The sequence below is a fragment of the Plectropomus leopardus genome, chromosome 6 (assembly GCF_008729295.1).
Source record: "Plectropomus leopardus isolate mb chromosome 6, YSFRI_Pleo_2.0, whole genome shotgun sequence".
Lineage (NCBI taxonomy): Eukaryota > Metazoa > Chordata > Actinopteri > Perciformes > Serranidae > Plectropomus > Plectropomus leopardus.
Genome location: NC_056468.1, coordinates 30,752,450 through 30,766,009, shown reverse-complemented (window position 1 = coordinate 30,766,009; position 13,560 = coordinate 30,752,450). Strand labels below are relative to the sequence as shown.

General features: G+C 37.6%; 1 protein-coding gene across 2 annotated transcripts; it reads right to left on the bottom strand.

The window, feature by feature from the left end:
- Nucleotides 1-575: 575 nt before the first annotated feature.
- On the bottom strand, nt 576-12,560 carry fbxo21 (F-box protein 21). Of its 2 annotated transcripts, none has more exons than XM_042488804.1 (12): nt 12,332-12,560; nt 11,603-11,738; nt 9,967-10,076; nt 9,666-9,787; nt 8,805-8,951; nt 8,425-8,561; nt 7,178-7,314; nt 3,553-3,732; nt 3,254-3,386; nt 2,891-3,081; nt 2,607-2,764; nt 576-1,324 (listed from the first exon to the last, which is right to left on the bottom strand). In XM_042488804.1, exons 1-12 carry the CDS (start codon nt 12,553-12,555, stop codon nt 1,083-1,085), a joined length of 1,917 nt encoding a protein of 638 aa, XP_042344738.1. In that variant the 5' UTR covers nt 12,556-12,560; the 3' UTR covers nt 576-1,082. The 2 variants fall into 2 exon arrangements, with proteins under 2 accessions (XP_042344738.1, XP_042344739.1); XM_042488805.1 differs by having other exon boundaries at nt 9,967-10,061.
- Nucleotides 12,561-13,560: the final 1,000 nt, after the last annotated feature.

Genomic DNA, 13,560 nt, shown 5'->3' with positions numbered 1-13,560 from the left:
ATCTAGAAATAAGAAAGTTAAACTTTCGTAAGTGCATGAAACTTGATTAAAAGATGGGGAATTCAAAGTAGAAGTCAATTTACAAAGTATTTTCTTCATAGTCTTTTGTGTGGCACTGTAACTGGGGACTTGGCCTATATGTTGAAGGGCTTGTTTGACTGGTGCTGGGTGCAGGGAGGTGTAGGTAAAGGAGCATTCCTTGGTTTTAGGTAAAGGAAGATTTACAGCACATGGTCACCCATCCTGAACTCAGTCGTCCACTTAACTGTGTACTTCAAATCTACATTCTTGGTTCTTTAAGGTGTTTACTTATGTATTTTTTTGTGTTTCAATACTTTTTTGACAGAACTTTTGTGACTAGGTTTGAAGATCATGCATCCTGGATAATGACCATCAACTAGGCCATATCACTCCATAGTTTGAGCTTTATTTTCATAAAATGGATTTAGATATGGTTGTGACAATGAATTTAAACTAAGTCATTCCCTTGCAAATTAAAAAAAAAGTTTAAAAATATGGTGGTAAACAAATATAAAACCAAGGTATGATTATTATTTTGTGTGAAATAATTTGGAATGCTGTTATTGTTTGTTTTTTTCTTTCTTCTTTTTTGTTAATTGTTTTTTTTATGATTTTTTCGTGCATTATATAAACTTATTAGTAAATGAGATACTCATGAATATATGCTAAGTAAAAAGGGTAGGTGTAACAAGCTTAAGCTTCAGCTTCCACCTTTTTATTGTCATCACTTTTTGTTTTTTCCTTTTAATTTAATGTGTGGATGTTATTTTTTCTTTATCAAGTGTACTCCACTTGGAAAATTGTCAGCAAGGACGGAAATAAATTACCACATACAAATGTATCAAAAAATCTCTAGGTTTTGAGGAAAGTGGAAAACGTGAAAATAAATCTGTCCAGACCTGTGCAGGGACCTGACTGTAAAAATGTTGTTTACTGGCTAGTTTTTACAAAAACCTCTCCGTTACACATGTCCTGGTCTAGTATGTGTGACTGTGAGTTGAGAATGGGTGACCAGTAGTTGGTTAGCCCTGGTCGTCAGGGTGTTGGACACAGCTACTTTGCTACATGGGCATGGTTTGGTGGTTGCTTTGGTCTGTGGCAGCAGCCTGGTCCCCGTTCCCAGAGTCAGCTGTCAGTCTGTGGTACAGCTCCTGCACCGTGCCCAAAGTTTCAACCATGTCCTCTGGGTATCGTGTCTGCAGTTCTTCGTTGGCAACGTAGTGGGTGTCGGCGAACTCAGAGAAGTAACGTCCCACCTCTGGGTGGCCGATCTCCAGGGGGGCCGAGTGGGGCTCTAGGTTCTCTGAGAAACGGAAAAGTATGACAAATATAAGGTAGCCTAAATGGTAAAAAAGAAAAATGTGTTAAAAAATGTTTCCACCATTACTAATATATATTCAAGTCCAGGTCAAATAAACAACGTGCACATCAAAATATTCAGTTTATCAAGAAAATGTCAAGTGTAATGTATTTCAGCATCACAGCTTCGTGTCTTCTCACTTCCTGCAAAGCAGATTGAGCAGCAGATGGGAGCACAGGGACTGATCAATACAAATCTCCCGCGGGGTTTGTAGAAAACAGAGTCTGCAGGTTAATGTTGAAGTGGTGGAGAGGGCAAAGATAACACACACAAACAATGAAAGCTGCGCGGCAGCAGCAGCATCAGCAGACTGAGCAGCTAAACACAAGGGAATATGAGTCCGCCTGTTAGGGAGGAGCTTTCTTAAGTGGGGAAAATGTATTAAAGTCACAAAAAGAGTGTGTGCAGCATCACTGAAGTGTTTGCCTCAAAGCAGCTTGCAAGCTTTTTTTCATCTGAATCAATATATAAAGTATGAACTTCACCTAACATTAATATGGCATTATCAAGCATTGTGGAGTTAGACTTTGCAGAATTTTGCTCTTAAAAGTAATCTTATAAAAATGCATTTATGAAGGGTAATTTGAGCATGACTTTTCTTTTTTTTATTATGTAGATAAACGAACCTACCAATGTGTAAATAGAAATGACAGGGATTTATTTCTCCTCTCTGCAGTTAATTACATTTTCTTCATGTTCTCATGTAATATTTTGTCACTACACTGTATGAGAACTTCACATTTTCCACTGTTTGTGCTACTGACTTCCTCTTCTCTTATCAGCTGGCGGTTTCCTTTTTGTGTTTTTAGTAGATAACATATCAGTTATGTTTTCCAATTTAATTTCTGCATCATGAAGTGTTCTCCCAAATAACCATCAATACGATTTGCACAAAGTATGACTGCATCATTAGGGTGGTACTGATTTTTGGCGTCATAAATGCATTCTTGCTGTGCCTTGTTGCAAGAGTAAACAGACATAAATGGGAACTTTGTGACTTTGGAAAAACCAAATTTGTTTTCAGTTTCTGGCCATTTCACTTGATAGTTAGTGCCTGGAGAGTTAAAAAAAAAACAAACATTCCTTCCCAAGGGTATTTATCAAATATATAAATACTTATGATATTGTTGGGTTTTTTTTTAATTTCTCTTGTAAGTCCTCTGACAACATGCAAAAATGTGTTCACCAAAAGGATATTTTTCATCACCATGCTGGTGATCCATACCCTGTGCAGCATAACGGCACGTTCCATCCTGCACGAGGACGTTGTAGAAAGGCTGGTTGGCCCCGTTGGACAGCTGGTGGACCCTCATGGTGGTGATCCACTCCTGGCTCATGGTGCATTTTGGGTCCCAGCCGTATATCACGCAGTTATATCCTGACCTGGTGGAAGGGATGGAACAGAAGTCAGCAGTCTCTTGTTTTCTAAGATAACGTATTTAATAAGTTTACAAAGTGATGTGTTAACAGAGACGAGGACTTGCCGCTCTACATGTTAGTGTGACCCACCTCTTGTGTTTCATGATGAGCCCGACTGAGTACTGGACCTCCAGGTGTTCTGGAGCGCTGCGTTTCTTCACCTCAGGTGTAACTGGATGTTTCTTGTGCTGGATGTGCTCCAGCGTGTGCTGCACCAGATAACCCACTGCCCCGTGCTGGGAGGGGTCCAACGCCTGAATGTGCTGCAGGATGTCTAGCACCTGGGACAGAGGACAAAAATCAGTGGTGGTTAGGTGAAATGCCAAGGGATGAATAATGAGTGTTTTCTACTGAATGATTAATTAGTTAATAGCTTAACAGTTTAGTTAACATTTTACTGAAATGAATTCATTATGGTGTTAGAAAACAGTCGATCAGGTTGTGTGTTCTGACCTTTTCTGGCCAGATGCCCAGGTGGAAGTAGAGGCGAGCCTGCAGCAGCAGGTACTGCACATTATCTGGGTTGATAGTGAGGTAGAGGTCCAAAGAGTCTCTCAGCAGCTGGTAGGATTTCTCATTGCCCTCCCTTAAAGAAACCACAGAGTGCGTGTAAAGTTAATCAACAGAAATAAAATGCATTAAAGTTATACAGTTTTAGATAACACTCTTTGACCATATGTTTATCTTTCATGAGCCTATCTCTCCTGCAGAAGACACTGAGCAGTGACAGTCAGGTGTTCACTTTTACTTACCCTCTTTTGCCAATGTTGAGCAGGTTTCCCACCATCCTGAGCAGCACCTCAGTGGTACTGATGGCACTGTAGTAATCTGCCGTCACCTGGTGGCCAATGAGGTACTCACACTCCTTGGCTGTCAGCTGTTTACCTTTACCAAAGGCATCAATGTAGACGTAGTCATAGATGTCCTCACTCCTGGAGAGACAAAGTAAATAAAGCTAATATGTAAATCTATTAAACTTACACCCAATACAAATTTGGTATTAAATACGGGATAATGCCTGACGAGTTTTCTATCTCGAGGAATTAGTGGGAGGACTGCGCATCAGAAAGTTCCCTCTGGTTATTCCATTAACTCTTGATATTGGCAATATCCTGCATAAACCAAGACCATTTATTTTTACTTTTATGTATTTGCAAAAAAAAATCTGAAGCCATATCTCAGGTTCTCTAGTAACATCTGAGGTTTTGATTATTACCTGAAACAATCATAACTGCTCCATAAAGTTCTTATGCAATGGAGATGTTGTTCACTACTACAACCTTAGATACAACTTAATAAAGGGAGATATTTCTAGTTCGCTCAGCTCATAGCTAAAGAGCTAACAAACAGTAAATGTAATTTGACAGTGTGATTAACAAGACTAGCTAGCTATCCAGCAATGTCACAGCCCACAAATCAATAAAGATTTTCACAAACAAATTATAGCTTAACTATGCAACCAGCACATTCATTTAGAGCAGTGAACAGTTTCTCTGTAAGTAATTAGTAGGTGTATGTTATCAGGAAATAATAGACCCTGTGGGGTTGCAAACTTAACCAAAATATTATCAAAACTCATACTGCAATTGTTGTATCTGCCAAGATAATATATATGTGAATTTTTTTATTTATTTATTTTTTTAACATATCATGCAGCCCTATCATACAGAGCGAGGGAGGTGACATGGATGTGTTTTTTTTTTAAACATGTGCATCTTACTAAAACATGCAAAAAACACAGATAAATGACTTGAAGAAAACCCTACTTTAAATAATAGGCTAAATAATAGGTTAAATAATAGGGCAGCAATAAGCAGCAAAACGCTAGGTAGGTGCGTTCAAATGCTACCCTCACAGCGTCGGAAATATTGTATGTACATGTAATAGCTTCATGAAAAACAAAACGAAGACGCCTTAAATACAACAGAGAAACATGAAATTTGATTTGGCGGCGGGTTTCTGCTGTGTGACTTCTGATTGCGCGCAAGAATTGGGAACGTGTTTAAATGCCAGCGATCACAACTGGATAGTGAATTTAATTTGCATGCCTTGCTGTCTGTATTTTGTTGCTCGACTCTTTGCTCCTTTAAGACATTTAAACGGGTAAAAGGGACTGAGTGGGCGGGAACAGTCAAATATGATCACTGTGAATGAAATTATTTCATTCTTAAAGAAAAAACAGGATTTCAGTGACAAGCTATGAGCTGCAATCACTTTTTGACAGGTTGAAAAAGTGCATTTTATGTGCTGTACTGTTGTATTATTAATTCGCGCGCGAAATGCGAACAAGTCGCGCGCGTAATTTAGTAATTCGCGCGCGAAATATGAATAAATATCGCGCGTTTAGGTAATCCGCCTGCGCATTTTTTTAAAACAAATAAACAAAAAAATAAAACACACCCATGTCACCCTACAGCCAATCAGAATCAAGTACTCATAATACACAATAAACTCTCAATGTGTGCACACTACATTTTAAAATGTAAAAAATAAGTTACTGAAGTGTGGAAAATGCTTTGTTCAAGACAGCAGTGAAACAGCAAAATCATGACTGCAGCATAGCACATTTCTGCATTTCATGCGCCCTACTGTAATTATAATGCCTCAGATTCACCAGATAGTACAAAACAACAAACTTGTCATGGGGTTGTTCCATGTCTGCTAATAGGTAGGTTTCACACAGCTTTAACATCCAACCAAGAGACATACAATTACTTTTCGTCCATTAGGATTGTTGCTACTAGCTTGTGTTGTGCCATGCTAACATCACTGTGCATCACTTGCCTTGGGTTAAGAATCATTGCCATTAGCTTAGCATTAGCATAGCATTTGCACGGTAAGCTAGTGCCGGCTCATTTCAGCTTCCTGTGTTATGCATGTCAACAGTTCATCCAAACATCACATCCAAACACGCGACCATTTGTTAAAAAATACAATCATGAAACACACCGTTTATTTTCAAAATACTGTCTTGAAACGTTTTCATGTTACAAATGGTTTGGTGTGGACTATCCCAACTGGCGCTACCTTCCCGCAGAGTTTCCTGGTCCATATGCCGAAACCGAGATGAGAGAGTCCAAAGCAATTTATCGGGGAGGGGGACCCGGACTGTACCACATGTGCGCAGTTTATAGGGGTGTTTTGATTGGTAGTGCAGAAATGGGCCAAATCTGGTCGTTTTCCTTGAACTCGTTTGATATAAGTTTACCTATGATAGTGTTTTAGTTTTTTATTAAGTTTTTTATCGCTTTATCTGTCTTCTCTCTTTTTTTTTTTGCTGTTGTATTTTTTATGTTGTTTATCATTTTTTGATACAATTCACAATTTGCACAAGGCTGCCTTGCACTGGACTAGTGACAACAATGCAACAATGAAAAAAGAAAAAGAAAAATAACATGTAGGGAAGATCTTGAGTCCATGTCTCCACACTGTAAAATCTGATAAGTTGATCTTTAAATAATCTTGCAAACTGTTGCCTTGAAAAATGGAAGTAAATACAGCTATTCATCTAATTTATGTTTACACCCAATTGTTACATTAACTTAAAATGTGACTAATTTTGTGAGGCTGTTGCAACTTAAAAATGACAAGTGAAATCACCTTGCTCTTTTAGGTGTTACCAAGTTCAGTAAACCAAGTTCGTCTGACTCATGACGAAGGGGATTTTGCCAATGATGAAGTTAAGAGATCTGTTAATAATGTTTTTTTTTTTTTTTTTTGCTTAATATGTTTAAGAATATACAAATTTGACTGATAAGTTTGCAGCCAGCAGAATACAGATATATAGTACAAAAAAACTTGGTTGATGATCTAGTTAACTTTTAACACTGCAATGTCACAAAACTAAGTAAATATAACTACATTTAAAGTTAACTTTACAATTAGATACAAAGTACACATAAATTTAGATTTATAGCTATACTGACGTACACTTTTCAAGACAATAGATATCCCAGATTTTTTTTCAAAGCCTACAGCTGTATTTTCTACCTCAGAAAATACAGCAACAATTAAGAAACTCAAAAACCTCAGAAACCATTTATGGCAGCCAAAATCTACTTAAAAACAAATTATGCTTAAACACAGTCTGGTTTATTTTAATAAACAAAGAATATAACAATAATGGAACCCACAGTTCGATAAGGAGGGAAATTGATAAGAAAAATTAGAATAAACCCAAAATGAAACACAAACCTATGAGGGACGAGCAAAGAAATCAATGTGGCTGCATTTCCTACACATTACTGTGTAATGTGTGATGAGTGATGTCAGCACTAACTCATTGTCTCTATATCTGTATGGGGGACTAATTCTATGCATAATATTATTTTGTACGACTGAAACTGGAATATGACAGCTATTAATTTCAAAACGTACCCTCTTGGTTTTTGGCACCAGCGCAGCAGGAAGTGATTGGGAAAGTTGACAGGTTCCAGCTGAACGCCCAGCTTCCGCGCTAACGTCATGTAGAGGACAGAGAGGCTTATGGGAATGCCTGTACGGCGAAGTAGCACCTAAATTAAAAACAAGAAAGTCTAGTCAGTTAAATGAAAGTATGAATAAGTAATACTCAACTTGCTTTGCTTAGGGACACTTTTGCAAAATGACATGAGGTCAGGGGCCAGTCGCAACAGCTCAATACATGTTTCTAGGATTTTAGGACATTTCTAGGATTTTAGGTTGTTTATATGATTTTAGCAAGTTTTTTAGCACTTAAGCACCTTTCTAGGATTTTAGGGCCTTTCTAGGTTTTTACCACATTTCAAGGATTCAAGAACATTCCTAGGACTTTAGGACAATTCTTAGATTAATGGATATTTCTAGATTTTTAGGACTGTTCTCAAATTTTAGGATGTTTCTAGGTTTTTCAGGACGTTTATGATTTTAAAACATTTATAGGATTTTAGGACACCTTTCAGATTTTAGAATGTTTCTAGGATTTTAGGGTATTTGTAGGATTTTAAGATGTATCTACAATTTTAGTACATTTTCTAGCACCTTGGCACTTCTAGGATTTTACCACGTTTCTACAATTTTACAACGTGTCTAGAATTTTAAGGACATTTCTCGGATTTTAGGATGTTTCTAGGATTTGAGGACGTTTCTTGGATTTTAGGATGCTTCTAGGATTTGAGGACATTTCTAGGATTTTAGGTATTTTCTTGGTTTTTTGGGAAAATTTTTAGATTTTAGGATGTTTCTAGAATTTCAAGACGTGTCTCATTTCAAAACATTTCTAGAATTTTAGGACATCTTTAGCATTTCAGGACATTTCTATGATTGTAGGACATTAGGGGCTTACCCAGCACCTCAGTCTGGGGGTACGGGGGATCTTCCACTGACACTTTCTTTGATGAAGAAGCTCAATTTTGATTTTGTTTTATGCACTCTGGCATTTTATATATACTAAATGTACAAAAGCAATTCCCAGTGTGAACCACATTATTTTTACTGTGAATTAGAAAATGGTTGAGGGGCCACTCAGCACCTTATAGGGGGCCAGATTTGGCCTGCGAGCTGTAAGTTGAGTATCACTGGTGTAAATATTCTAAAAATTTAGAAAGATTTAGAAATTGTTGAAATGCTTGTGACATAAATTAAACAAAATTTAATCGAGGATCTACCTGGTGGATGTAAGAGTTGAGAGGGTTGTAGTAGTCAAACTCATTGCCTTTGTACTGAAGCTGCTCATACAGGACAGAGTTTAGGGCGCACACCACCTGCCTCTGAAGCTCAAAGTCCTCGACGACAAAGCAGTCACCTGTAACACGCACAAGGAATGAAACTTCTTCAGCTTTAGACTGAACGGGAAAATATGGATCTTGTGCAGCTGACACCAAACACACTGATATTGATTTTTTCAAAGTGTACTGGGAATAGAAGCCCATGCCTCTAGGCTTTAAAAGTGTCCAGTGCTAATGCATTTTGGGAAAACAAAATAAAAACACTCAAGTCCTAAAAAGACATGTTTTCTTGTTGAGCGTTGCTAGTTTCGAAAGCCCACCTTGAGCGATACGCAGGCTGGGGTGAGAGGGGTTCTTGATTCTCAGCATCTTCTTCACTTTTTCTGCGATCTCATCCAGCTGGACCGATATGCTGTTTAGAGTTATATCAGCCAGCGGGTTACAATACTGATCCACCAGTACAGCACCTAGAGAAACAAACAAGACCAGGAGAGGGAATGCATTACGTAAAGCTGCTTTGAGGATAAAATCCAATCCAAATGTATTTATTAAGCACAATTGAAACAAAAATAGCAAAAATCTTTAAAAACCTCACAGGAAAACACAAACACAAAGACAAAAAGACGAAAGGAAAATAACACAGAAAAGCAACATCAATAGTCAGTGACTGAAGTGTGTTTTAAAAGAGAAATTGAAAGCAGGAAGAATACAGGTTAGCTGGTTCTTAAAACCATTTCTAAACACTTTTATGAGATGTCTGATATTTTAATTCATCTATTTTAGTCTGTCTTTCAATTTATTCTTTTATTCTGTCTAAATCATGATTAATTATATTATTAGTAATATTATTTCTACATTTACTGCTAATATTATTTGAATTGTATTTACTCTTACTGGTGTGGGATGTTGTTTTTATTTTTCTTTTGTAATTGTTTCTATTTTGTTTATTTCCACTTTAAATTTTGTCTGGCCTTAGTTTGGCATTATTGTTTGGCTCTTATAGTTATGTTGCCTTTTCAACAAAACCTTCTTGTCCTTCTTTGCATTGTGTGTCAAAGCACTTTGTGAACTCTGTTTTTGAAGGTGCTATATATATATATAAAGCTATTATTATTATTATTTTTAATGTTTATAGCAGATGAGTGAAAAAAGGTGCAACTTGAGTCGTATTCAAGCCTCACCCTCTAAAGCGGACTGCTGCTCCACAGGCTGCTCCAGGAAGCTCTTCAAACTCCTCAGGATGTTCTGTTGTCTCAGGAAGTAAAGGATTTTCTTTGCATAGTACTTCAAGGTCAAGCTTTTCCTAATGATGGCCGCAGAATTGAAGACAGACACATTAATGGTAATGGAGTGTACAACACAGCGAGGGCTTTCATAATCAGAGAGGATTGCTCAGAGCAACACAAAACACATTAATGATTGCAAAATGCACTGTGTGGCAAGTATTGAAGTTTTCCTGTGTGCACACTAGGCTGCTCTCACCTCTTGTCAGAGTTGAGAATGAAGAGGAGCTCGTCTTCGCAGAAGTGCTCTGGCATCCCGAGTGACTCGATCTCTGCAAAGCTGTCTCCCAGCACCTGGCCAACGCAAGGCTGAGTTACAGATCTCTGGGTTAGTTTGGAACACAGAAAGCTTGCGTTGTCTTGCACAAACATGCGCCCGCCCACACACACACACACACACACACACACACACACACACACACACACAGCACAAACACACACAGCACAAACACAAAAGGCCAGCCAAATGACAGAGACAAAAACAACAATGTTTAAAATTCAAATGCATATGTGAAGGAACCAAATGAATGTTTTTTTCTACTCTATTCCCTGTATTGAAAGGTCCACTGTGTGGGATTTAGGAGGATGTGCTGGCAGGAACTGAATTTAATATAGTTTTCTTTAGTGCATAATCACCTGAAAATAAAAATTGTTGTGTTTCTGTTACCTTAAAATGAGGTGTTTTTATCTACAGAGAGAGCGGGTCCTTGATACATCGCTATGATTCTAAAGTTGTGCAGAAAGGATAAACCTAACACTGGCTCTAGACAGAGCAATTCACCTTTTTGCATCAGCCATCATAATCAACAGTCCTCTGTGCTGAGTGTCTGAAAAACATTGATTTTTTAAAAATGTGAAGCTGCTTTATTCAGTGTTTTTACTGGTTTAAATCGCCCAGTCCATTTGTTTTGGAGAGGACAAGATATCTGCCAATAATTTGGCTCCCATTAAAAAACCCTCTATGTCTTGTATCTTAAGTTACCAGAGAAAATGGTGATCACTTATTAGCAGGTGTTAGACTACGGTCCTGTCTCTGACATGCCAAACAGCACTGTAGAAACACAGATTTGTAAAATGAAACTGCTTTATTTAGTGTTTTAAACAATTGTAATCACCTGATCTTTTATTTTGAAGAGCAAGAGACCTCTGTATATAATTCGGCTCTTGTTAAAATTAAGGGTCAACTGATACTGGTTTTTCAGGCCGATACCGATACTGATTATTAATAGGTAGTGAGACCAATAACCAATATTTGTAACTGATATGCATTTACAACAAAAATGAAAATCTCTCTTTAGGAGATTTGGAATATCTCTTTTTGGAATATAACAAACTCCAACACAGAACTTCTTTAAATGCCTTTGCCAAATGTTCAATCAAAACTGAAACTTTCGACATCAAATACAGCAAGTTCCTAGCAACTTTTTTTGTATAGTCAAGTAAAAATTTAAATAAAAAAATAATAATGAAAATGGCTCCTTGAGATTTTCTTCCATGCTGACACTTTCTTTGCACTTTTTAATTAATTAGGGGTTGTTGTTTTTATGCGATCATTAAAAAAAAACAACAAAACACAGACAAGGATAATGGCACAAAACCCCCCCAAAATCGGCCAGGCCATTAATCTGTCTTCACCTAGTTAAAACCCTCTTGAACAATGAACACTATAGAAATCCTAACCAGAAGTTTCAGCTGGTTGCAATTTGCAACCCTCGCCACTAGATGACACTAAATCCCACTAAATCTTACACACTGGATCTTCAATGCATCAGTCCAGGTCTAATGTAACATTGTAATAATGACAGTGCATTCCTGATTACAAATAGATTACTTACAACTTCAGTGAAGAATCTCTTTGAGATTGATTCCACAGTCCTCCGTATTTGTATCCCAACTCTATGGCGTGTTTTATATTCTCTGAGCCAGTCACAGCACTCATTCTGACGGTAAAACCTCTGCAGTCTTGGCCATCTGTTGATGAAGGCAGCAGTAAAATTGTTAAGTTAGAGACACTTAATAGCATGCTCAGAATAAATTTAGCAGCCTATTGCCTAAAGCATTAGATAACATGTCTATGAACTAATTTATCATCCTGCTGCAGACGGTTTTCTTTTCTCTTTGCACAGAGAAAAGCAATCAAGAGAGTAACAGCCAAGTCAGTCAGGAGGAGGGCTCAGCTTTTGGCATGAGCTGCACTCTCCTGCAGTTCGCAGGCTATATGTAACATTCAAGGTCACGCAAAAATCATTATTACCTTTTCTGGATAAAACTGAGTACATGTTGCAACTTTTGAAAGATTTTAACGCTAAAAAGCTTCATTGTTGTCTGCAGAGTAGGAGCTCGCGATTGGCCTGGCGTGATGTTGAATTTGGTGCATCAGCAGAATGTCAACGGCTGAGAGGTGGACGTTAGTTTCGCATTAAACGAATCACATTTAAGTAGACAGCGAGTGATGTAAGACTATAAAAAAAGCACATAATAACGAACAAGGAGACTCATTTCAACAGATAGTGGTGAAAAGCTACCAGAAGCCACCACTCCGACCAGAGGAGAAACAACAGCACCTGAGTTTGTACTGGTGTCCCCAGACCTTCCCTCTTCCATGGCAGACGTCTTGTAGCCGCTTGCAGCAGCAGGATACGTTACAAATGTCGACATGTTTGAGGACAGGGAAGCACAGGATGTGTTCGAGCAACTCGGTCGGCAGGTCGGTCAGTTTTTTAGTTTGAGTGTCGGAAATAATCCCATTTAGACTTTGTTGCCCCTCTCCGGCTACAGGCGTCGCCATCTTTACTGTTTACCCCGATTACCTCATTGCTTAGGCACCGCCCACTTATGGCGCAGGGGGCAGGGCTAGGGGCGTGGCTAAGTACGCGTAGTGCACTATGATTGGTTGTTCGGTCAAGAGGAGGAGCAGGAAGAAGAAAGCAATGCTGCCTTCGACTTCACCACAATACATCCATGCCTTCAGGCACCTCGGATACTCCAGAATCTATTTTACATCTGTTTCCAGTATATCTAAAATATTTATATTTTAAAAAATAGAATATTAAATGTTATTTTTAAAAATACAATACACTGTATGAAATTACAATATTTTTATTTTAACAATAACACATTATTATATAATATTATGAAAAAGTATGATATAATCTATTTTTAAGTCACGGAATAAAATTGATTTAAAAAGAAGATTGTAAGGTCAGTTCTTCAGATGTCAAAAATAAAGGTTTTTAGATACTGTTGTATCTTAAAACAAGAGTTAGGCTTAACTATATTTTTATTACAGTTTGTATATTTTTTAAGTCACAGAAAACATATGTATATAGATGAACATACAGCAAATTCTTCAGCAGTCAAAATAAAGTGACTGAGTGAGACATGGTCAAAAACTAGCAAAAAATAGTAAAAAAAAAAAAAAAAGTTACAAGGAAAATACCTGGAAATAAGGAGGTGAAAGGGTAAAAAAAGGAAAAAAAAATCTTAAAAGGTGCTGAAAAAAATCTTAATTTTCAGTATTCAATCATATTTTTCTGTAACATTATTTTAAATGTAAAATTCTTATAATACTGTTTTCTAGATATTTCCCCCTATATTTGGATTATTTTCTAATAATCCTACCCCCAATGTGTGGGACATTCTCTGCCAAGTTGCAAACTGCCTTTATTCCCCATGTTTTTAAAAGACATCATTGCGATTGTTCAGCTATCAAAGGGTCAAATAGCTTGTGAAAGGCATCTGAAAGAAGCACAAGAAAACTGATGCTGACCCAGGTTTCAAATGGTTAAGGCGA